This window comes from Salmo salar, chromosome ssa19 (assembly GCF_905237065.1).
Source record: "Salmo salar chromosome ssa19, Ssal_v3.1, whole genome shotgun sequence".
In the NCBI taxonomy this organism is placed as follows: Eukaryota; Metazoa; Chordata; class Actinopteri; order Salmoniformes; family Salmonidae; genus Salmo; species Salmo salar.
The window spans coordinates 73,778,090-73,803,051 of NC_059460.1; the positions used below are offsets into that span (position 1 = coordinate 73,778,090).

At 45.6% G+C, this 24,962-nt stretch overlaps 1 protein-coding gene across 18 annotated transcripts in view; it reads left to right on the forward strand.

Moving 5' to 3' along the window:
• Window positions 1-24,962, forward strand: part of LOC106579599 (histone-lysine N-methyltransferase 2C) — a 373,485-nt gene that overhangs the window by 325,105 nt on the left and 23,418 nt on the right. For 10 of the 18 annotated variants that reach the window (XM_045702710.1, XM_014159658.2, XM_014159662.2 and 7 more), the window contains 15 exons: window positions 5,942-6,061; window positions 6,200-6,327; window positions 10,869-11,133; window positions 12,877-12,981; window positions 13,601-13,648; window positions 15,245-15,382; window positions 16,365-16,397; window positions 16,787-16,924; window positions 18,772-18,928; window positions 19,547-19,785; window positions 20,018-20,091; window positions 20,916-21,128; window positions 21,694-21,840; window positions 22,236-24,263; window positions 24,497-24,816. In XM_045702710.1, the coding sequence (XP_045558666.1) occupies window positions 5,942-6,061; window positions 6,200-6,327; window positions 10,869-11,133; window positions 12,877-12,981; window positions 13,601-13,648; window positions 15,245-15,382; window positions 16,365-16,397; window positions 16,787-16,924; window positions 18,772-18,928; window positions 19,547-19,785; window positions 20,018-20,091; window positions 20,916-21,128; window positions 21,694-21,840; window positions 22,236-24,263; window positions 24,497-24,816 (4,153 nt within the window). The remainder of the gene's footprint in view (window positions 1-5,941; window positions 6,062-6,199; window positions 6,328-10,868; window positions 11,134-12,876; window positions 12,982-13,600; window positions 13,649-15,244; window positions 15,383-16,364; window positions 16,398-16,786; window positions 16,925-18,771; window positions 18,929-19,546; window positions 19,786-20,017; window positions 20,092-20,915; window positions 21,129-21,693; window positions 21,841-22,235; window positions 24,264-24,496; window positions 24,817-24,962) is intronic. The other 8 variants (XM_014159676.2, XM_014159673.2, XM_014159677.2 and 5 more) reach the window with 6 other exon arrangements.

The following is a 24,962-nucleotide window of genomic DNA, read 5'->3' on the forward strand; positions in this document are numbered from 1 at the left end:
GTAGTGAGGTTGGCACAATGCATCACCGGGGGCAAACTACCTACCCTCCAGGACACCTACAACACCCGATGTCACAGGAAGGCCAAAAAGATCATCAAGGACAACAACCACCCAAGCCACTGCCTGTTCACCCCGCTATCATCCAGAAGGCGAGGTCAGTACAGGTACATGAAAGCGGGGACCGAGAGACTGAAAAACAGCTATCTCAAGGCCATCAGGCTGTTAAACAGCCATCACTAACATTGAGTGGCTGCTGCCAACACACTGACTCAAATCTCTAGCCACTTTTAATAATGAAAAATGTATGTAATAAATGTATCACTAGCCACTTTAAACAATGGCACTTTATTATAATGTTACCCTACATTACTCATCTTGTGTTGTTTAAGTGTTCCCTTTATTTTTTTCATTTTTTATTTTTTTGAGCAGTATATATATATATATACTGCTCAAAAAAATAAAGGGAACACTTAAACAACACATCCTAGATCTGAATGAAAGAAATAATCTTATTAAATACTTTTTTCTTTACATAGTTGAATGTGCTGACAACAAAATCACACAAAAATAATCAATGGAAATCCAATTTATCAACCCATGGAGGTCTGGATTTGGAGTCACACTCAAAATTAAAGTGGAAAACCACACTACAGGCTGATCCAACTTTGATGTCTGTGGTGCAACGTGGCGTTGGTGGATGGAGAGAGACATGATGTCCCAGATGTGCTCAATTGGATTCAGGGCTGGGGAACGGGCGGGTCAGTCCATAGCATCAATGCCTTCCTCTTGCGGGAACTGCTGACACACTCCAGCCACATAAGGTCTAGCATTGTCTTGCATTAGGAGGAACCCAGGGCCAACCGCACCAGCATATGGTCTCACAAGGGGTCTGAGGATCTCATCTCGGTACCTAATGGCAGTCAGGCTACCTCTGGCGAGCACATGGAGGGCTGTGCGGCCCCCCAAAGAAATGCCACCCCACACCATGACTGACCCACCACCAAACCGGTCATGCTGGAGGATGTTGCAGGCAGCAGAACGTTCTCCACGGCGTCTCCAGACTGTCACGTCTGTCACATGTGCTCAGTGTGAACCTGCTTTCATCTGTGAAGAGCACAGGGCGCCAGTGGCGAATTTGCCAATCTTGGTGTTCTCTGGCAAATGCCAAACGTCCTGCACGGTGTTGGGCTGTAAGCACAACCCTCACCTGTGGACGTCGAGCCCTCATACCACCCTCATGGAGTCTGTTTCTGACCGTTTGAGCAGACACATGCACATTTGTGGCCTGCTGGAGGTCATTTTGCAGGGCTCTGGCAGTGCTCCTCCTTGCACAAAGGCGGAGGTAGCGGTCCTGCTGCTGGGTTGTTGCCCTCTTACGACCTCCTCCACATCTCCTGATGTACTGGCCTGTCTCCTGGTAGCGCCTCCATGCTCTGGACACTACGCTGACAGACACAGCAAACCTTCTTGCCACAGCTCGCATTGATGTGCCATCCTGGATGAGCTGCACTACCTGAGCCACTTGTGTGGGTTGTAGACTCCGTCTCATGCTACCACTAGTGAAAGCACCGCCAGCATTCAAAAGTGACCAAAACATCAGCCAGGAAGCATAGGAACTGAGAAGTGGTCTGTGGTCCTCACCTGCAGAACCACTCCTTTACTGGGGGTGTCTTGCTAATTGCCTATAATTTCCACCTGTTGTCTATTCCATTTGCACAACAGCATGTGAAATTTATTGTCAATCATTGTTGCTTCCTAAGTGGACAGTTTGATTTCACAGAAGTTTGATTGACTTGGAGTTACATTGTGTTGTTTAAGTGTTCCCTTTATTTTTTTGAGCAGTGTATATACTGTACTCTATACCATCTACTGCATCTTGCCTATGCCGTTCGGCCATCGCTCATTCATATATCTTTATGTACATATTCTTATTCATTCCTTTACACTTGTGTGTGTATAAGGTAGTCGTTGTGAAATTGTTAGATTACTTGTTAGATATTACTGCATGGTCGGAAGCAGAAGTACAAGCATCTCGCTACACTCGCATTAACATCTGCTAATCATGTGTATGTGACAAATAACATTTCATTTGATATGAAGCTACTATTAAGTGTGTGTATACTGTGGCTTTGACTCTGTTTTAAATAATGTTTGTATTTTGGCTATTTTGAACTTAGATTGTCTTGTAACAATCATACACAACACAATCATTATTCATGGTTATAATGATCTGAAAATGACACCTTGCGGTGGTCTGGAGCAAGGAAGCTGTGACGCTGCGGTGTAAAAGTCTGGTCTGGAGCAAGGAAGCTGTGACGCAGCGGTGTAAAAGTCTGGTCTGGAGCAAGGAAGCTGTGACGCTGCGGTGTAAAAGTCTGGTCTGGAGCAAGGAAGCTGTGACGCAGCGGTGTAAAAGTCTGGTCTGGAGCAAGGAAGCTGTGACGCTGCGGTGTAAAAGTCTGGTCTGGAGCAAGGAAGCTGTGACGCTGCGGTGTAAAAGTCTGGTCTGGAGCAAGGAAGCTGTGACGCTGCGGTGTAAAAGTCTGGTCTGGAACAAGGAAGCTGTGACGCTGCGGTGTAAAAGTCTGGTCTGGAGCAAGGAAGCTGTGACGCTGCGGTGTAAAAGTCTGGTCTGGAACAAGGAAGCTGTGACGCTGCGGTGTAAAAGTCTGGTCTGGAACAAGGAAGCTGTGACGCTGCGGTGTAAAAGTCTGGTCTGGAGCAAGGAAGCTGTGACGCTGCGGTGTAAAAGTCTGGTCTGGAGCAAGGAAGCTGTGACGCTGCGGTGTAAAAGTCTGGTCTGGAGCAGGGAAGCTGTGACGCTGCGGTGTAAAAGTCTGGTCTGGAGCAAGGAAGCTGTGACGCTGCGGTGTAAAAGTCTGGTCTGGAGCAGGGAAGCTGTGACGCTGCGGTGTAAAAGTCTGGTCTGGAGCAGGGAAGCTGTGACGCTGCGGTGTAAAAGTCTGGTCTGGAGCAAGGAAGCTGTGACGCTGCGGTGTAAAAGTCTGGTCTGGAGCAAGGAAGCTGTGACGCTGCGGTGTAAAAGTCTGGTCTGGAGCAGGGAAGCTGTGACGCTGCGGTGTAAAAAGTCTGGTCTGGAGCAAGGAAGCTGTGACGCTGCGGTGTAAAAGTCTGGTCTGGAACAAGGGAAGCTGTGACGCTGCGGTGTAAAAGTCTGGTCTGGAGCAGGGAAGCTGTGACGCTGCGGTGTAAAAGTCTGGTCTGGAGCAAGGAAGCTGTGACGCTGCGGTGTAAAAGTCTGGTCTGGAGCAAGGAAGCTGTGACGCTGCGGTGTAAAAGTCTGGTCTGGAGCAGGGAAGCTGTGACGCTGCGGTGTAAAAGTCTGGTCTGGAGCAGGGAAGCTGTGACGCTGCGGTGTAAAAGTCTGGTCTGGAGCAGGGAAGCTGCGACGCTGCGGTGTAAAAGTCTGGTCTGGAACAAGGAAGCTGTGACGCTGCGGTGTAAAAGTCTGGTCTGGAGCAGGGAAGCTGTGACGCTGCGGTGTAAAAGTTTGGTCTGGAACAAGGAAGCTGTGACGCTGCGGTGTAAAAGTCTGGTCTGGAACAGGGAAGCTGTGACGCTGCGGTGTAAAAGTCTGGTCTGGAGCAGGGAAGCTGTGACGCTGCGGTGTAAAAGTCTGGTCTGGAGCAGGGAAGCTGTGACGCTGCGGTGTAAAAGTCTGGTCTGGAGCAGGGAAGCTGTGACGCTGCGGTGTAAAAGTCTGGTCTGGAGCAGGGAAGCTGTGACGCTGCGGTGTAAAAGTCTGGTCTGGAGCAGGGAAGCTGCGACGCTGCGGTGTAAAAGTCTGGTCTGGAGCAGGGAAGCTGTGACACTGCGGTGTAAAAGTCTGGTCTGGAACAAGGAAGCTGTGACGCTGCGGTGTAAAAGTCTGGTCTGGAGCAGGGAAGCTGTGACGCTGCGGTGTAAAAGCTCGCAACTTTTAAAGGAGGAACGACAATGTTTTTTCATTTGGCTATTTTTAACTAGTGGTAATAGAATCCCATATCTTTGTGTTCCTTCATTTAGGCACAGTTGGCTATTTTTAACTAGTGGTAATAGAATCCCATATCTTTGTGTTCCTTCATTTAGGCACAGTTGCTTCTCCATTCAGGGTTTTTTCCTGGATCAAAAAGGGGCTTAGGTGGTGGGCGCGTGGTAATGGGTGCAGTCAGCCTGTCGACACGGCTTATTTTGAGAGAACATTTTAGAGGCCCCCATCTTCATGGTCTAGAGACATAAACTACTGAAGACATAAACTATGAAATAACACATCCCAAACCATCTCAATTGGGTTGAGGTCGTGTGATTGTGGAGGCCAGGTCATCTGATGCAGCACCATCACTCTCCTTCTTGGTTAAATAGCCCTTACACAGCCTGGAGGTGTGTTGGGTCATTGTCCTGTTGAAAACAAATGCTAGTCCCACTAAGTGCAAACCAGATGGGATGGTGTATCGCTGCAGAATGCTGTGGTAGACATGCTGTTTTGATGTCTTCACTATTATTCTACAATGCATAAAATAGTTAAAATATAAACCCTTGAATGAGTAGGTGTGTCCAAACTTTTGACTGGTACTCTATATATAAATAACGTTTTTTTTTCTTAGGCGGGCAGAAAAAACGATAACGCAGTCCGCCCAACGTTTTCAATGGCAGAAAAAGCCCTGCCATGGAATGCTCTCAGAGTAGGATCTCTTTTAGAGGGTTGGTATCCTGGGTACTCTGATCTCAAACGGCTGTTTCCTCTCATGTCCAAACACATAAATCATCTGAAGTCTCCCCTCTTGCTCTGAGGCAGCTTAAGGAAGGCTGGAAAACTCTGTCTGTCTGCTTTCAGACCAAAGGGGCTTTTCTCTCAATACCCAAGCTATCCAGAAATAGGCTCACCTGAAATTCTCCTTTTTTCTATCTCTCCAGGGTTTTTTCTATATAGAAAAGTATTGGGTGGGCCGTCTAAGTGTGTTTTTCGAGTTGCCTATGTCCAAACAGTAAAATTTAAAAAATGTGTCAGTGTAAACATTAATGACTAAAACCAGATATAAGGTATCTAGAAAAGATAATGGTCCTATAAATTTAAATAACAGATTTTAAAATTACAAAAATTATGCATTCAGGAGTATTTTTATGGCATGGGGCCCCCAATGAGTTTGTGTCAATCAGATAGCATAAGCAATGGCAAAATGTGTAGGTTTGCAAGAAATCTGCTTTGAAACTGGAGAAAAAACTCAGCCTCATGGCAAAATGTGTAGAATTGCAGGCATTTTGCATTGAAACTGCCAAATGTTATCTGATCACATGAGCACATGAGGAAATGAGCTTTAAAACGAAGGCCCCAATTTTATCCAGAAAAAAACCTCTCTTGTTCTCTCTCTTGTTCTCTCTCTTGTTCTCTCTCTTGTTCTCTCTCTTGTTCTCTCTCTTGTTCTCTCTCTTGTTCTCTCTCTTGTTCTCTCTCTTGTTCTCTCTCTTGTTCTCTCTCTTGTTCTCTCTCTTGTTCTCTCTCTTGTTCTCTCTCTTGTTCTCTCTCTTGTTCTCTCTCTTGTTCTCTCTCTTGTTCTCTCTCTTGTTCTCTCTCTTGTTCTCTCTCTTGTTCTCTCCCTCTCATTCCCTCTCTCTCATCTAGTGGCTAGGAGATGAGTTCCCCAAACACTCTCTCACACACACTCACTCTTTCGTTTGTTCTCTCTGTCACACACTCACTCATGCTCTTTCCCTCTGTTCAACACACAATGATAGTTTCTCTCTGACCCAAACAACCCACCCCCCCACAACCCTCAGGCTCTGTGTGCATAGGTCACTGAGTAATGAAGATTAATGTCAAGGATTGGACTGTCAGACCCTCCTCTCATGTTTGACAAAATTAGAGCCCCGGCAACATTAATCAAGTATTTTATTCTAATTCTGAACACTGTCTCATCTCTCCTCCCCCGTGTCTCCCGGCCAGGTATTGGAGGGTTTATGGTCCGCCAGAGAAGCAGGACGGGACAAGGCATAGCCAAACGATCCCTATCCAGGAAAGCCTCGACGTGGTCGTTACCTGAGAACCCAATGTGCAAAGAGGAGGGTAAGGACAATGGACTCGTCCCAAAAGTGCAAACCCCACCCATCTGGGACTCCACGCAGAATCAATCACTTAACCCAATAAGAAGTGGGGTCCCAGAATGTTACTTTGAGGTTGTGACCTCCTGTCGGTGTGTTGCAGGGTGGAATGAGACAGAGAGTACTCCAGTGGAGGAGACCCCACCGGTGCCTGAATGTCAGGAGAAAGTCAAGAAAAGATACCGCAAAAAGAAAACTAAACTGGAAGAGGAGTTTCCTTCATACCTGCAGGTGACTGTCAGTCTCATGTACACTAATGATATCAGTTTTGGTCTACAATGTTCATTTTAATTATGTTATCATACATACACTGTCTTATATAGCTATTATAGGAAAAGGTCACCGGTGAAATATGCATGAAGTCATCTAATCAGCACAAAGGTGCTAGTGTGGCTACTTGATGTCGGTCCAATGCAGCTGTTTTTATCTCAATATCAAATCATTTCTGGATAACAATTAGGTACCTTAATGTGATTGTTTTCAATTAAAATGATAAACAAAATAGCTTTTTCGCAAGAAGAATTTCTCAAGCAATCATTTTGCTAGGAATGTCTGGGAGTGGTCTGAGTGGGGAGGGGAAACTGAAAACTAGCTGTTATTGGCAGAGAGGTCTTTCTTTTTAGTCTAATAATTAATGTCACCAGGAAGGCCAAAACTCCATCCCACTAAAACAGGCTGACATTTCAGGCTGTCTTTTCAAATAGCTCTTACACTAGAATGGTATTAGCATAATTTTCACAAATGGACTGTTTTTGTCCAACCTCATACTGTGTACAAAACATTAGGAACACCGGCTCTTTCCATGACATAGACCAGGTGAAAGCTACGATCCCTTATTGATGTCAGCTGTTAAAGCCACTTCAATCAGTATAGATGAAGGGGAGGAGACGGGTTAAAGAATTATTTTTAAGCCTTGAGACAATTCAGACAAGGATTGTATATGTATGCCATTCAGATGGTGAATAGGCAAGACGAAAGTACCTTTGAACGGGGTATGGTAGTAGATGCCAAGTGCACCAGTTTGAGTATCAAGAACTGCAACACTGCTGGATTTGTCACACTCAACAGTTGCCCGAGTGTATCAAGAATGGTTCACCATCCAAAGGACATCCAGCCAACTTGACAAAACTCTGGGACGCATTGGAGTCAACATGGGCCAGCATCCCTGTGGAAAGCTTTAGGCTGTTCTGAGGACAAAAGGGGGTGCAGCTCAATATTAGGAAGGTGTTCAGTGTATATTAAACACAGGAAAATCATGTTTTTGACTGCACTGGGCCTTTAATCGTGTTCTTTACCGCATTAGAATTGTTAATATTCTATAGGACACCTGCCAAGCACTTAGTAGTAGCAACTTTATTTCCCCACCAGCATATGTAGTATGCTGCCCGCTTCTAAGATGTATTACCTTCATGATTTACCAAAAAATCCTCTGCGTTTAAATGGCGTCTCGGAGAGACGTTGCCCTCTCTGTGCCACGCCTTTAAATGACCCAGTATGCTCAGCATTCGTGGGGGCAACCATGTGTTAAGAGCACCAGCTGTCACTGTAGGCTTTCTTGTACGCTACGCTTCAAAAATTAAACCTAAAGGTCCTCACCAGAGAAATGACTTTAATCAATTATTTAAATACCCGGTGCATTAGGCTTTTAATGTTTTACCACAGCGGGGAGCATTCACATCGATAGTTTTTAGCAGTTAAATGTGTTGGAAGTGCAGTTGACTTACTTAAACACATAGCAACCCAACCAGCCTTGAAGGTGATGATGTGTCGCTGAGTTCAGGCTCTCGGTGTGGTTGTGTGTACCCTTGTCTCTGGGAGAGTGTGGGTTTATTAGGGCATTTGAGTTCTATTGGTTTATAGTGAGTGCAGGATCACATCCTATCCAAGACACATTGATTCCTTCGGCTACTAGATTTGACAAAACACTAACACTACCTCACAAACCAGACCCACTATGTCTCCCTCAATGGCCACAGCTCAGACTCCACTGCAGTTATACAGGGTGTACAAAGCCCTTCACCACCTTGGCCCCCCCTTACCTCTCAGACCTTCTCCCCTACCACCCCACACGCGCACTCCGTTCCATCACAGTAGGCCACCTTGTCATCCCCAGGTCCAAGCTTCAGAGCTTCTGTGACAGGACCTTCTCTAGAGTTGCTCCTAGGCTCTGGGACTCCCTAACTCAGGCCATCCGTAACGGAGTCATCACAATCTTTTAGTCCCTCCTAAAGCCCCAACTCTTTGACAAGCCCCCCCCCCCACACACACGCACACACGCACACAAGCAAAGAAATACACTTCTAAGACACTCCTCTCAATCTGTGCACCACCCAATCCCACCCCTTACCCTAAACCGGGTTCGTATCCAAATCCCTCCCCGTCCCCTGATACATCAGTCTTTCCCTTCTTTGAGCCCACCCCTCTCTTTATTCATGTTTTTGTTTACTCTGATGTTTTGTTTTTCTTTTCATTTCTACAATTGTAAAGCGACTTCGGGTCCCTGAAAAATGCTATATGTCTCCCATGTATTATTATTATTATTAGTGATGCACCTATATGACATTTTTGGCCGATACCGATATTCGATATTTTCCTTGCCAAAAAAACAGATATGATAACCGATATTTAGAATTTTAGCGGCATTTTAAGCATTCTAATACAGTTAAATAGTTAACACACACACATGGATGCAGCGGTGTAAGGCACTGCATCTCAGTGCAAGAGGTGTCACTACAGTCCCTGGTTCGAATCCAGGCTGTATCACATCCAGTCGTGATTGGGAGTCCTATAGGGCGGCGCACAATTGGCCCAGCGTCGTCCGGGCCGTCATTGTAAATAAGAATTTGTTCTTAACTGACTTGCCTAGTTAAATAAAGGTTACGCACACACCACTCTGACCAAAAACTTATTTTGTTGGCATTTATGTATGTCCCCATTATCAGTAAAACATAACAAAAAGCTATTTCTTTCACTTACTTGCTGTGCTGTTTCGTTGTTCAGTCGTTTCATTCTCAACCAGGATTTCTATGGAACGCCGTTTGGGTCGTTGCGTGTCAAAAAAGATACACGTCAAATATCACAACATAATCTGTTTCAGTAGCTATATAGTTAGCCAGCTAACTATATAGCTGTAATCTAAAATAACCCTAATTTTTAAGACAGTTCTTATTTGATGGTGGTCGGACCCATCTATGTGAAGCTAGCCACAATAAGGATTAGGCACAATAGTGGACTTTGCGGTTAGCCTTCAAAATAAAAGTATGGTATAATTCCACTATATGTATTAATTTGCATCACTGTTAATGACATACTTTTATTTTGAAGGCAAACCGCAAATTCCACTATTGTGCCTAATCCTTATTGTGGCTAGCTTCACAACACATAACCCGTTCCCAAATTATTATTGTCAACAAGATGTGGGCGTGGAGGTATGATGTTTTCTTTAGAAGAAGCCATGCTGTCGAGATTTTCTCTCCTCTCGCTTGCTTCTCAAATGTGGCTCGCGCTGTGTCAGCTGCATGCACAAGTAGCCTGGCTAGCTAACTACTGCCCCCTTGAGAAGACAAGTAGCCTGGCTAGCTAACTACTGCCCCCTTGAGAAGACAAGTAGGCTGGCTAGCTGACTACTGCCCCTTGAGAAGACAAGTAGCCTGGCTAGCTGACTACTGCCCCTTGAGAAGACAAGTAGCCTGGCTAGCTGACTACTGCCCCTTGAGAAGACAAGTAGCCTGGCTAGCTTACTACTGGCCCTTGAGAAGACAAGTAGCCTGGCTAGCTGACTACTTTCCCTTGAGAAGACAAGTAGCCTGGCTAGCTTACTACTGGCCCTTGAGAAGACAAGTAGCCTGGCTAGCGTACTACTGCCCCCTAGAGAAGATTCAGACAAATTGCTATACAGACTCAATCATCTCGATCCATATATGATGTGAGACACATTTGAAAGAAGAACTGAAAGTAACAAAAATTCTAGTATCGAAATGTTTTTCATGTTCTAGTATCGAAAAAGTACAGAAGTTTCTGTATACTGTGCAACACTAGTATATGCAGGTGATTGTGTTCAGTGAATCTTGTGTTTCGAGTCAACTTTCTCTTTTTGTGGACCTATGAGTTGACTCGGTGCATCTTGATATGGCTGTGTTTCTCAGTTCCTATGTAACTGGGCTCCTCTCTCTAGAGAGAGTAGGCATTCAGCTCTGTATCCATGTCGCTGTCGCATTAGACCCCTGGTGAATGCTTCCACTGTACACTCCTCACTCTTTCTGTATGCGTCTGGGTAACCCTGGAGTCTGGATAACCCTGGGGCCTAGAGAGCGCTGCCATACTGGAGTCTGGGCCGTTCCTCCTCTGGGGAACTATGTAACAGCAGCTTAGATCTCCAGGGAACCACTATAGGTTTTAGACCCCACCACCTAGTGTCTGACTTCAGTCTGCTATTCCCACTCCAACTCAGAAAATTAGCAGGAAGTCCTGAGTCTAATGGAAACCAGTGGGTTAGCAGTAGCATAGCCCGATACGACTTTGGTTCATTAGTCTTCCGCACGCATTTTAATTTCAAATACTGTGTTTGAATTGAGCAATAATGAAATAAATCCATATTCATTTTCAATTCAAATCTAGAATTCATAACTGGAACCCACCTTCTGACAGAGACAATTGTTTCTTTTTTTGTTGTTGAAAGATAATTATGTTGTGTTTCTGTATGTGTTTTCTCTGTTTTCTGTATTTCATGGTAACTATTTCATTAACCTTGTGTTTGTGTGGTATATTACCAGGAGGCCTTCTTCGGGAAGGGGCTGCTGGACAAGAGCAAGCAGAGCAGGCAGGCAGGCCTGGTGACCACGGGGCTCTGTGAGCAGCTGCTGGACAAGTGCAAGCAGAGCAGTCAGACAGGCCTGGTGACCATGGGGCTCTGTGAGGAGAGCCCAGGGGCCCATGCAGAAACCAAACCCCCCAGCGCCAGCTTCCTGGACCCCTTGTCGGACCCGCTGCTCAGTGCTACCTCCACCACCACACCCATCTCCAGCAAAGCAGGACTGCGTATGTTCACATCTCTCTTGCTCCTTATTAAAGATGAAAACGTTCTCTCATCCCCCCATCATCCTCCACCCTGTCTGTTTGTCTTTGGTTCTCTTCTCCACGTCCACAATCATTTACACTCTACTCCAACACGCTATGAACAGCGCTGCAAGTTACCTACTAGGAACACACATAGCGACAAGAACACACTGGATACTAGCAAAACAGAAGTGCTAGATTAACGTTTTTTTCAGATTGGCTCCTGCGATATTAACAGCAGAGTTTGGTTTTCTATGTTGTCTTCAATAGACACGTTCACTTTCATAACAGCCTGTTTGTTTCTAGTGTCATGGAGAACACACTCGTCCACTCTGCTAAATTCCCCCTCTTGTCATTTGTGGCAGAGGGAAGCACAGTAATAACTTGGAAGGTTTGCTTGTTTTGAAGACATTCACCAGCTTTTAGTCCTTGGAAAGTGTTAGTTCTATTAGATGTTACGGAAAACCATATACGCATATATATATACAGTTGAAGTCGGAAGTTTACATACACCTTAGCCAAATACATTTAAACTCAGTTTTTCACAATTCCTGACATTTAATCCTAGTAAAAATTCCCTGTTTTAGGTCAGTTAGGATCACCACTTCATTTTAAGAATGTGAAAGGTCAGAATAATAGTAGAGAGAATAATTTATTTCATTCCCAGTGGGTCAGAAGTTTACCGTCATACCGCTCAGGAAGGAGATTCATTCTGTCTCCTAGAGATGAACGTACTTCGGTGCGAAAAGTGCAAATCAATCCCAGAACAACAGCAAAGGTTCTTGTGAAGATGCTGGAAGAAACTAGTACAAAAGTATCTATTTCCATAGTAAAACGAGTCCTATATCGATATGACCTGAAAGGCCGCTCAGCAAGGAAGAAGCCACTGCTTCAAAACCGCCATAAAAAAGCCAGACTACGGTTTGCAACTGCACATGGGGACAAAGATTGTACTTTTTGGAGAAATGTCCTCTGGTCTGATGAAACCAAAATAGAATTGTTTGGCCATAATGACCATAGCTATGTTTGGAGGAAAAAGGGGGATGCTTGCAAGCCGAAGAACACCATCCCAACCGTGAAGCACGGGGGTGGCAGCATCGTGTTGTGTGGGTGCTTTGCAAAATAGATGGCATCATGAGGGGGGGGAATTATGTGGATATATTGAAGCAACATCTCAAGACATCAGTCAGGAAGTTAAAGCTTGGTCGCAAATGTGTCTTCCAAATGGACAATGACCCCAAGCATTCTTGAAAAGTTGTGGCAAAATGGCTTAAGGACAACAAGGTCAAGGTATTGGAGTGGCCATCACAAAGCCCTGACCTCAATCCTATAGAAAATTTGTGGGCAGAACTGAAAAAGTGTGTGCAAGGAGGCCTACGAACCTGACTCAGTTACACCAGCTCTGTCAGGAGGAATGGGCCAAAATTCACCCAACTTATTGTGGGAAGCTTGTGGAAGGCTACCTGAAGCATTTGACCCTGGTTAAAGAATTTAAAGGCAATGCTACCAAATACTAAACTTCTGACCCACTGGGAATGTGATGAAAGAAATAAAATCTGAAATAAATCATTCTCTCTACTAATATTCTGACATTTCACATTCTTAAACTTAATTGGTGATCCTAACTGACCTAAAACAGGGAATTTTTACTAGGATTAAATGTATTTGGCTAAGGTGTATGTATATAAACTTCCGACTGCAACTGTATATCATCTATATCTCCAGCCAATACCGAGGATCCCTTAGTGGACCTTTCGGAAGTCCTAAGCACGGATGCAGATCTCCTGGGAATGCTGTCGGATGATCTGGTGAAGTCGGGGCACAACTCAGGTAGACCCCTCTGCCCTCCTCCAAAATGGCTGCCTCCACTTCCTTTCTTCTCTGCCCACTCACACACACTGTCCTTGTCGCTAGCAAGGTCAACTCCATAAACAAGCACCTGTGGCATTTCTCTGTTGCATCTTTACTCATCATTTTGCATTTTCCTTCACTTGTATAGTTTTGTACATTGAGTAATACTCTTGGTTTGCAGTACCTCCTGTCTGTGTCCATTGATTTTGGTTTGCTTTTGAACAGTTTTCTTGAAATGCCCATCTTGATGCCTGCATAATGTAGTGACGATGGTTAATAACAATCAGAACTGGGTTCAAATAGTATTTGTTTTCTTTTAAATGTGTTGAGCGTTTGTTAAAAAAAGAAAAACCGTTGGTTACATTGTACCAGACAAGCGCATTCAAGCTCAGTTTAAGTATTTGAAAGGGTTCCGATACTTTTTGAACCCAGGCCTGTGTTGGGACTCGTGTCGTGATGGTTGGTTTTATGTCACTACTATTGCCAAAGTGGTGTAGCATCACAGTGGGCTGCTTCAAGTAAAGTGTTAGCATAGCATTTTATCACACCTGCTTTTCTCCCCCTCAGTTTATAATCCTCTGGTTTTGGGTTCCTGTAGGTCTTGATTTATGCCCTTTCCAAGTCGACTGCTCTTCCTCTCCGTTTGGTAAGAGACGTCCTCGGGCCCGTCTGGCCTCTTAAGAGTAGGCCTGCCACCCCTCCCCTTCTCCCACTTTTGGGCTGCTTTGGGACCCCATCCCCTCTAACACTTTCTACGCTCTCTGCATTTTTTCATGTCCTTCCTTCTCTGCGCTCCCCATTTTCTCACGCAGTAGCACTGTAGTCTTTTTGACTAACTACTGTGATTTTACAACCATTCACCAATCTGCATGTGTATTGACCAATCTATGGACTGTTGAGTGATATTCTGTGAAAAAAAGGGCTGGAGGTGAAGGTGATGAGTTTATATTTTAAATAATGTTCTTTAATACAAATGTCATAACTTTAATGTACATCAGTTGGTTTCTTCATACTTGAGTTTTAGCAAAAAGCTGACCACACACACTCCTATAAACTTTTGTTTTCATTTGATGTGTTTTAGTGCTTTCTGTCTCCTCACCCCAGCTGAGTTTGTTGAGTATGGGTTTCAAAGTGTGAACTTCCTCTAGTCATAGAATGTAACAAAGCTTGAACTACAAATGACTCCACGTTTCACACAGTTCAGTCATTCCATGGAGCACTTACCTGAGGAGCAAAGAAAACCTTGCCAGCTTGGGAAATTAGATTTTCTTTTCTCTGTGGTCTCGAGTCGGCATTGTTTCACAATGTATTTCATCTATCCTGTTTTGCAGTGTTGTATCGTGATTTCTTCTTTGTTTTTCACCCTTGTATTTCTCAGACAGATTATTTGAGAACGCCTGAAGGCCCCAAAACAGATAAAACAATGTTTTACCTTTAGCCTTTATTCCTTACCTTCAGCACCATATGCAGTAGCTGCAGTCTCCATGTACTGTCTCCCCATATATCAAGTTAATTCAAGGTCACAAGCGAAGTAGCTTTTCCCGACAAAAATAAATAAAGAAGCAAACTAGTTGAGAGTGCACCACAGTAAAATGTGCATTGACCTCGAACCCCTCTCTGATGTTGATGACTGAGGTTATGATGATTAATCATTGCAATCTCCCAGAACTTTTTTCATTGATTAAGCCCTCGTCTATTCTAATGTGGGCAGTATGGGAACTGATTATGGAAGCAGTGTGGCTATTTTTTAAGGGACGGCTGCTCCTCGCCCATCCCACACCTCTTTTCACACTCAGTCGAGCAGGCAACACAAATTAGTTTGTCGTTATACTTACAAAATTGAGTTACGGGAAGACAATGAAGAAAAAAACAAGTGTTGGGGGTATATAATGCGAGATCATGGACAGTTTATTTTACCACCATGACATGACGGATCAGCTCTCACTCTCCTCTCTTCTCTCTCTACTCTTTTCTATCTCTCATCTCTTCTTCTCACTCCTCTCACTCTCCTCTTCTCTCTCTATTCTCTTCTCTCTCGCACCTTTCTCACTCCTCTCTCCCCACTCTCGTCTCACTCTCGTCTCACTCTCGTCTCGTCTCTCTTTTTCTTCCTCCTCTCCGAAATGGCTCGTGAGGGGGCTAGTGTGTCGATTTATTTTTGTTACATAAAAGTGGACTGTGGGTGGGTGTGCCTGTGTGTGTGACCACCCTCCCCTTACCATCTTCTTCTGCCATCCGATAGCTGGTCTGGACATGGACCCCATCCCTGATGATCCCACTGGGCCCTGTCAGGGCTCAGCATGCCGGGGGCCCAGGGCTCTACCGGAGGAGCCTCTGGACGTCATCCTGAGCCCAGAACTGGACAAGATGGTCGCAGATGGTAAGGCGGCCTTGTTCAATTCTGTCTGTCTACCAGATGTGCTGCCCACCAGAGATCTGTATATAATGGCTATATTCTCATGTCTCCACCCTAACAATGGGAGTGGTTGTCCCAAAGGCAGGAAGGCAGGCGACAAGCTTATGTCCAAAATAAGCCCATTGAAACGTATTGGGTTTATTTTGGACAGATTTTGTCGAGAGTGAAACCTCTGGCTTCGCCTCTTCCTCTCTGTGCACACTCAGTGTCATTGGTGAAGAGCAGAGGTTTACATCTCCAGTCCTCCAGGGCTTCAGTGTCTGTTTCCACTTGTCTCACTGATCTATTTGGCGTATGTTAGTGTGTGACTCTCTGGCCTAACTGGTTTCCCAGCTCGACATCAGTACATAGATTCAGGGTCGGTTTCCGAGACACGTCTATAAAGCTGGACTAGGCTTAATCTGTGTCTGCGAAACTGGCCTTAAAAGTCAATCATGAGAAATAAGTCTTTCTTCCTCTTTCTTCCTAGAGTTACGTGCCTCTGTTGATGATTGTGGTCTTTACAGTATCCACCACATGGAACAACTGCTGTGTATAGAAGGCATTGGTGGTCAAATCACATCCCACATTACAAAATCATGGAACACTAAGTAAATAATGTTTACTCAGTTTAACTGAAGTTCCCGCTAAGTATCAGTGTTGACAAATAGGGAGGTCAACCTTATTCCCTTGGCAGAGATTTACCCGCCTGACTTGTTCACTGTGTGTTATAACTGCTTAGCGGCTTCCTGGCTCTGCCAAAACCAATGTCTGGCCATACACATTGACGCATAACCAAAGCCATGCTGGTTTTAGTTGAGGTTGTTGAACTACACCCCATCTGATGAAATTCTATGTTTGATCCCCAGGATTTGTTCTTAACTGGCTTGCTTGGTTCAATCAAACTAGCACAGAGGATAAAGTGTATAACATTGCAGCAATGTAATATGCATTTCTTTTTTTTCAGGTGCAATTCTCAGTAAGCTCTACAAAATCCCAGGTTTGTGGTTTCGATTATATAAGTCTAACCTAGAGTTTTCAAAGGTTGTTCATTCATTTGTATGTCAGAGATGATCAGTTCCATAGAATTCAAAGATAACAGTTTGAAACGTTCAATCACCACTTGTTGATGGTGGTTTAAAGTATGTGCATCAACGCTATTTATTTCATCGGGGCTGCAGCTTAGCCTAGTGGTTAGAGCGTTGGTCTAGTAACCGAAAGGTTGCCAGATCAAATCCCCGAGCTGACAAAGTACAAATCTGTCGTTCTGCCCCTGAACAAGGCACTGTTCCTAGGCCATCATTGAAAATAAGAATTTGTTCTTTACTGACTTGCCTAGTTAAATAAAGGTAAAATAAAAATGTAAAAAATTGCTGTTGCCCTCTACAGAGCTGGAGGGGAAAGACGTGGAGGACCTCTTCACAGCGGTCCTGAGTCCCAGCACCAGCCAGCCTCCACAGCTGCCTCACCCCCAACCGGCCCACCCTGGGCCCAATGGACCAAGAGCCATGGCCATTCCAAACCCAGGTACCGCCACCACCTCAAGCCTCTTGGAGAATTGCATCTGGGAATTTAAATAAACACAGCAAAAAAAGAAACGTCCTCTCACTGTCAACTGTGTTTATTTTCAGCAAATTTAACATGTAAATATTTGTGTGAACATAACAAGATTCAACAACTGAGACATAAACTGAACAAGTTCCACAGACATGTGACTAACAGAAATAGAATAATGTGTCCCTGAACAAAAGGGGGAGGGGAGGGGGTCAAAATCAAAAGTAACAGTCAGTATCTGGTGTGGCCACCAGCTGCATTAAGTACTGCAGTGCATCTCTTCCTCATTGACTGCACCAGATTTGCCAGTTCTTGCTGTGAGATGTTACCCCACTCTTCCACCAAGGCACCTGCAAGTTCCTGGACATTTCTGGGGGTAATGGCCCTAGCCCTAACCCTCCGATCCAACAGGTCCCAGACGTGCTCAATGAGATTGAGATCCGGGCTCTTCGCTGGCCATGGCAGAACACTGGCGTTCCTGTCTTGCAGGAAATCACGTACAGAACGAGCAGTATGGGCTGGTGGCATTGTCATCCTGGAGGGTCATGTCAGGATGAGCCTGCAGGAAGGGTACCACATGAGGGAGGAGGATGTCTTCCCTGTAACGCACAGTGTTGAGATTGCCTGCAATGACAACAAGCTCAGTCCGATGATGCTGTGACACACCGCCCCAGACCATGATGGACCCTCCACCTCCAAATCGATCCCGCTCCAGAGTACAGGCCTCAGTGTAACGCTCATTCATTCGACGATAAACGCAAATCCGACCATCACCGCTGGTGAGACAAAACCGCAACTCGTCAGTGAAGAGCACTTTTTGGCAATCAAATCAAACTTTATTTGCCACATGCGCCCGAATACAACAAGTGTAGACTTTACTGTGAAATGCTTACTTACAAGCCCTTAACCAACAGTGCAATTAAAGAAGAAGAAAATATTTACCAAGCAGGCTAAAATAAAAAGTAATAATGAAGAGTAACACAATAACAATAACGAGGCTATACACATCACTTACGTCCTGTCAGGTCCAGCGATGGTGGGTTTGTGCCCATAGGCGACGTTGTTGCCGGTGATGTCTGGTGAGGACCTGCCTTACAACAGGCCTACAAGCCCTCAGTCCAGCCTCTCTCAGCCTATTGCGGACAGTCTGAGCACTGATGGAGGGATTGTGCGTTCCTGGTGTAACTCGGGCAGTTGTTGCCATCCTGTACCTGTCCCACAGGTGTGGTGATCGGATGTACCGATCCTGTGCAGGTGTTGTGACACGTGGTCTGCCACTGCGAGGACGATCAGCTGTCCATCCTGTCTCCCTGTTGTGCTGCCTTAGGCGTCTCACAGTACAGACATTGCAATTTATTGCCCTGGCCACATGCCTCCTTACAGCATGCCTAAGGCACGTTCACGCAGATGAGCAGGGACCCTGGGCATCTTTCTTTTGTTTTTTTGAAGTTTTCATAACTGTGACCTTAATTGCCTACTGTCTGTAAGCTGTTAGTGTCTTATGACCAATCCACAGGTGTTTGGTGTTTTAATTGTTTATGGTTCATTGAACAAGCATGGAAACCCTTTAAAATGAAGATCTCTGAAGTTATTTGGATATTTACGAGTTATCTTTGAAAGACAGGGTCGTATCTTTTTTTGTTGCGTTTATAATCAACTATTGACTGTGGAAATCAATCTATATGAATGAATGAATGGATATGAGCATTTATTGAATGAACACTGATTTATATGAATATCATGTTCACATAGTCAACAGGACATGTGCATGTATTTCTGGAACTACTTCTCCGACATCGTCTCTATGCTCTCTGTTGCAGGCAACCATGGGATGTTTCCCCGCATGCCAATGATGAACGGCATGATGAGGCCCAACCCCCACTTTCCTCCAACTCCCATGATGCCCGGCAGCACAGGCCCATGTGGCCTGGGAAACTTTTCGCCCATTCACAGAATGCCTTTCCCAGACAAGATTAGGTAAGAGCAGGTACAGCAGGGAGCTGTCTATGCATTACTAGAGCATTGCTTTCATCTGCTCAAAGACAATCAATTGGATTTTGTGTTATTAACTTGCCTAGTGATTCTTTTTTACTATGTTATCCTTCATTGTTTTGACTCCATTGTATACAGTTCACTTTAACCAAATTTTTCCTCTGAAGTCTGCTCGCTTGTTAGCTTTCATATCTCAATCAATGAATGTAATGTCATTTTTATACTATAGCCCTTTTTACATGATCATTTGCTTCAAAGTGAACCGCATTGTAAGTGATGTGACATACTTAAGCAATAAGGCACGAGGGGGTGTGCTATATGGCCAATATACCACGGCTAAGGGCTGTTCTTATTAGGCACGATGCATCGCCATATACCACAAACTCCCAAGGTGCCTTATTGCTGTTATAAACTGGTTATCAACGTAATTAGAGCAGTAAAAATAAATGTTTTATCATACCCGTGGTATACGGTCTGATATACCATGGCTGTCAGCCAATCAGCATTCAGGGCTCAAACCACCCAGTTTATAAAAATCTATATATAACTGTAAATATATTGGTAATGTTGCAATAGAATGTGTAACCTGAGATATCCTTCCAGGGACAAGAAGTTTAGCCAGATGGGGGGTGATGTGGTTGGTTCGTGGAGCGCCCCCAGCTCTGACCCCGGCCCAGTCCCTGGCCCCGTCCCCCCTCCAGAGGGAGAGACAGACACCATGTCCAATGCCCAGAGGAGCACGCTCAAGTGGGAGAAGGAGGAAACTCTGGGCGAGATGGCCACCGTGGCCCCAGTCCTCTACACCAACGTCAACTTCCCCAACCTCCTAGAAGAGTTCCCAGGTTGGTACATCGTAGACAAAGTTTCTCAAATGAAAATGAGATGATTTTTGGTTCCGTCAAATTCAAAAGTGTGAATTATCGACTACATTTTTTCAAATGAAAAAAATGATGAGCTCTGAAGTTTTGTGTCACACTCATTAAAAGGGGACTGGGAAAGGTATAGTTCTTGGCCATATTGCATGTGTGTTGTAGCGCTATACGTTTTAGTGGCTCATCTTTTTTTCTTTCGCAGACTGGGCTATGAGAGTGAAACAAATCGCAAAGTTGTGGAGGAAAGCCAGTTCCCAGGACAGGGCCCCATATGTGGTAAGTTATTTTTTATTTTTTTTATTTTACACCAGGTAAGTGGCTTGAGAACACATTCTGGGTTTGGAAGTTGTTTACATCCATGCTGGACTGTGATGCACTGCACTTATTTTGATCAGCAGGTTTTGCTGATTGACAAAAGATAAGAGTTTGTATAAACAATAGAAAAAGTCCATGCATAAAAAAAAATCTTTTACAAAACACTTAAAACCTCTAATGAAAACTTAGAGCCCTATTCAATACAATTTTTATTATTTCTGCTTCACCAGAAGAACATTGTTGTTGACTTATTCCACAAACCTGATTGCGGCTTTTGATTGAATGGTGCCCTATACCTTTTGGAGTGATGAATCAAAGGGATCAGCCAGTTACTCATGAAATGTTAGTCTAAACAAACTTCCTGAAGTAAATTGTAGAGGCCATTAGGGAGAAGACAGATTTGTTTGTCTTGTTCTTTTCATCTATTTTCTGTTGATATTTTAAACCCAAAGGCTCTCGCGCTTTGTCCCTTCTCGTGTCTTTGTTCTGTTTGAATGTTGTGTCTAGTATGTTTTCCAACTTCACACAGTTCTTTGAGGATTTTTCAGGACAGTCTCTATGATGAAATTATATTCAACAACGCTCTGCATGTCCAAATTACTTGATGAGATTAGGTGATTGTAGAAGGTTTCTTCGCCTTGTGATTTCGCCAAAGACATTCAGAAAAATGGTGGAGCCTTTATTTGTTCCAGCAGAGTTTTAAGAAATTATCGTCTCAGGAAATGTATCTTTCTTGCACCATCAATTACAAAATGGACTATCTCTTCCACTCCCCTCTCTTCCAGCAAAAAGCACGGGATAACAGGGCGGCCCTGCGCATAAACAAAGTTCAGATGTCAAATGACACGCTGAAGAGACACCAGCATCCTCAGCAGCAGCAGCCGCTGTTGACTGACACCTTTGACCCCAATAGTGTCCCCTTGGACACTGAGCTGCTCTTCAAAGACTCTCTCAAGCCCAAGGAGTCTGAACACGAGCAGGAGTGGAAGTTCAGACAGGTAAGAGTTCCTTTGGAGGGTTAACATGTACTGGGAATGGATGGAGGGGGGATATGAAGCATGGGTACACTGTAAAGCAGGGTTTCTCAACTACTGTTCTAGGACTTGTTTGGATTCGTTTGGCCTTCATTTTTAAATGTTACAATGTTTTTTGTTTAAACTGAGTCTGAGGGTACGGGATTGGATGCAGGATTGTGTGGCAATTGCATGCATGCCTTTAAAAATAGATAAAATATTTTTATTTAGTGGCTGCCTTGGCAGATCTTCAGGAAGCCAAATGTTATAAGTGGGATTTTGTTCCTGCATGTTGAGAAACCCTGGTGTGAGAGAGCAGTGTACACGTTTTTAATGACACCATAATACACCACCATAATAATCAAAGTACCGCATGTCAGGGGAATTGTGAGTAGGAGCAAGGTGGTGAGATTGAACATAACATAACATGGGGGCATGAAACAGATTTTTTTATTTAACTTTATATATGTGCATGGTTGAGTGAGTCATTTTTAAACAATACATTTGGCGTTCTCATACAGTCTACTAATTCTTAATTTGCATTGAAAAGGGAGAGTTAAATCAGATGTGGGGACCCCTTAAGAAGCAGCAGGAAAAGGTCCCAAAAAGCAAAGCCATAAAATCAACAAATAAAGACGTCCTTTTTGGACATTCCAACCAGGCAACTATAGCTGCAGGAGGTGGAAAAAATTCTCTGGTAAGATTCCCAAGGCGAAGCACTGTTCTGGTATTCGTCTGCCGAGAACCAATTAAGCAAAATTTACAAGGTGTAAGAAAAGCAAACTGTAAAGTGGAGTTGTAGGGAGAAAAGCTTGGTTAACTGGTAAAATCTGTCCTTCGCCCTGAAAACACAGTAAAAGCCTCCAGAAGCTTTATTTCATCACCATATTATTACACACATTGTTCCCTCTTGCATGGCTTAACAACACACGCTAGACCCACTCATATTGAAAACGCATTAAAACTTTGTTGTGAGTGAGGGAAAGAAAGCATTCTTAGCACCATGTCATCATAAAATTACAAATTCCACGCTTCCAAAAAGGCTTAATTAACTGAAGTGTCTCTCCCCTGCTTTTCTTGTTTCCATGGCAGCAAATGAGACAAAAGAGCAAGCAGCAGGCGAAGATTGAAGCCACTCAAAAGCTGGAGCAGGTTAAAAATGAGCAGCTCCAGCAGCAACAACAACAACAACAACAGCAGCTGTTTAGCAGTCAGTCAGGTGGAGATACAACCCCTAATAGTGGTAACCAGAGCCCCATGACTCCTCAGCCCAGCAATGGAGGAAAGTCTGGAAACTCATCCCCACTGCAGCCAATAGCGTCTAAGGATGGCTTCGCTAGACCACAACTCCCGGGCACACCCACCTCTGGGTCACAGGATGACGTGTTCCTCAGACCCCAGCTCCCACCTCCGTCCTCGAGGACGCCCACCCAGGAGACCTCGTACCCTCAGCAGGGACCATCCTCCCAGCCCCAGTCACCACATATGTTTTCCCCGGGTTCCTCCTCAGGCTCCCGGCCGTCCTCGCCCTGGGGCCCATACGCCAAAATGGTGGGCACCCCGAGACCACCCCATGGGGGTGGTGGATCCACCACGCCCCGGCAGAACTCTCTGTCGGAGATGCAGGAAAGGGGAGGGAGGCCTTCCCCGGCCCACGAGTCATTTGTCTTGCCCACGTCTGGTAATGCTGACCCCTATGCTAAGATGCCAGACACCCCCAGGCCCCCCGACCCCTTTGTTAAACCCATGGGACCCGCCAGGGTGGTCCCTTCAGGACTGGTTGAGCAGCAGCAACACCAGCAGGTCAGGCACAACATGATGAGCCCTCCTTCTGGAGGAGAGACTTTTGCCAGGATGGGCGGACACCGAGACGAGGTCTACCAGCGCATGTCTCACAACCGCATGATTCTCTCGGACCCCTACTCCAGGCCCTTGCTCACTCCCATCCCCGGCAGTAACGAGTCAGGCTCCGTCCCGGTGTTCAAAGCCCCCATGCCTCCCCAGCAGTCCCAGCAAGAGCCCTACAGTGGCCCTATGCCTGGGGGACTTAAACGAGGGCCATCTGATGGCTTTCCCCAAGGACTACAGGCCGACCCTTACGCCCAGCAGCCTCTCACCCCCCGGCCACCCATGGGGGAAGGGTTCCCCAACGAGCCCAAGATGATGCGGCAAACCCAGGAGGGCCATTTCTCTCAACCCTTGCCAATGATTAGACACCCTCACAGAAACCTGTATGCACAAGCGCCATCTACCCCGAGACCGGATTATTCACAGCAGATGTCTGACCCTTACGCCCAACCACCAGGCACCCCCAGACCTCACTCTGATAGCTATGCTCAACCACCAGGCACCCCCAGACCTCACTCTGATAGCTATGCTCAACCACCAGGCACCCCCAGACCTCACTCTGATAGCTATGCTCAACCACCAGGCACCCCCAGACCTCACTCTGATAGCTATGCTCAACCTCCCGGCACCCCAAGGCCACACTCGGATCCCTCATACCTGCAGACGCCACCTAACCTTCGTCTAGACCAGTTCCCCCAGCAGCACCCACCCAATCACAGACAGTCTCCATCTCACTCCATGGATCCTTATGCTTCCATGCCAGGTACCCCCAGACCAGCCCCAGGGGATAGGTTTCCCAAATCCCCCGGTAGTCAAAGGAACATGGACCCATATGCCCAACAACCCGGAACACCAAGACCGCTCCTCACTGACCCTTACGCACAAGCTCCAGGGACGTCGCGGCCAGAAGCAGGCCCTGATGCCTTCAATCGACTATGCTCCAGACCGACACCCATGTCCCAGGTCCCAGCTGACCCATTCTCCCACCAGTCTCCGGGCAGGGTGCAGGATGGGTTTGCCTGTCCAAGCGCCCAGGGCTCTCAGACAGCTAAGCACCCGGGAATGTCGGACGAAAGTTTCTCTCTGCCGCAGTCGAATCATCACGGTGGTCAAACGCAGATTCACGATCCCTTTGAACTGGGTCCAATGACACCTTATGCCCAAACTTCGGAAAGGCAGGCCCATGATATCCCTCAGTCTAGCAGCAACACCGTTGACACTCAGAACAGCATGCTACCACACCTGGGAGACACTGAGGAGAAGCTCAGACAGGTATTTGCATTTGATTGAGACACAATGACACTCACATGGGTAACACTTGAATTGCCATAAAGCCTTCTTCTGTTTGCATAGTTATTGGCAGGTGATTAGCCATTCCGCAGCCAATATGGCAGTGCATGTTGGTGCAACGTGAACATTTTTTGCTTCTCTGTAAAGATCCCCTAATTTGAATGAATAAGTGCATGATGTAACTTGCTAAAGTGTACCGTGCTCTCCCCCCGCAGCGCCAGAGACTGCGTCAGCAGATCCTTAGGCAGCAGCAACAGAAGTCTGCCATCCAGCAAGAGAAAGGACTACTACAGGAAACTGTTGCAGCCCCCAGCCCGGGGACACCCCGCCACTGGTCACATGAAGATTCCGCCCCACAGAACGACATGTTCGGCAGACCACCACCACCTTACCCAGGACCCATGAGAGGAGGTCAGAGGTTCCCTGGTACCTTTCTTGGGGACCAGCGAGGACACTTCCCCAATGAGGGCCAGTTTGCCAGACCCCACTTCCCCAGGGACATGGGCAACATGGGCATGAGGCCACAAGAAATTAGGTTAGTGGAATTTGACAGCATAGATTTCACTCAGCTGTAGTTTTCAAACTTCTTTGTATGCACAGGGTCTTTACCCATATGCAGCTGTATATTTGTATAATTGGCTTGCAGAATTGATTGCTCCCCTTGAAACGATTAAATTAATA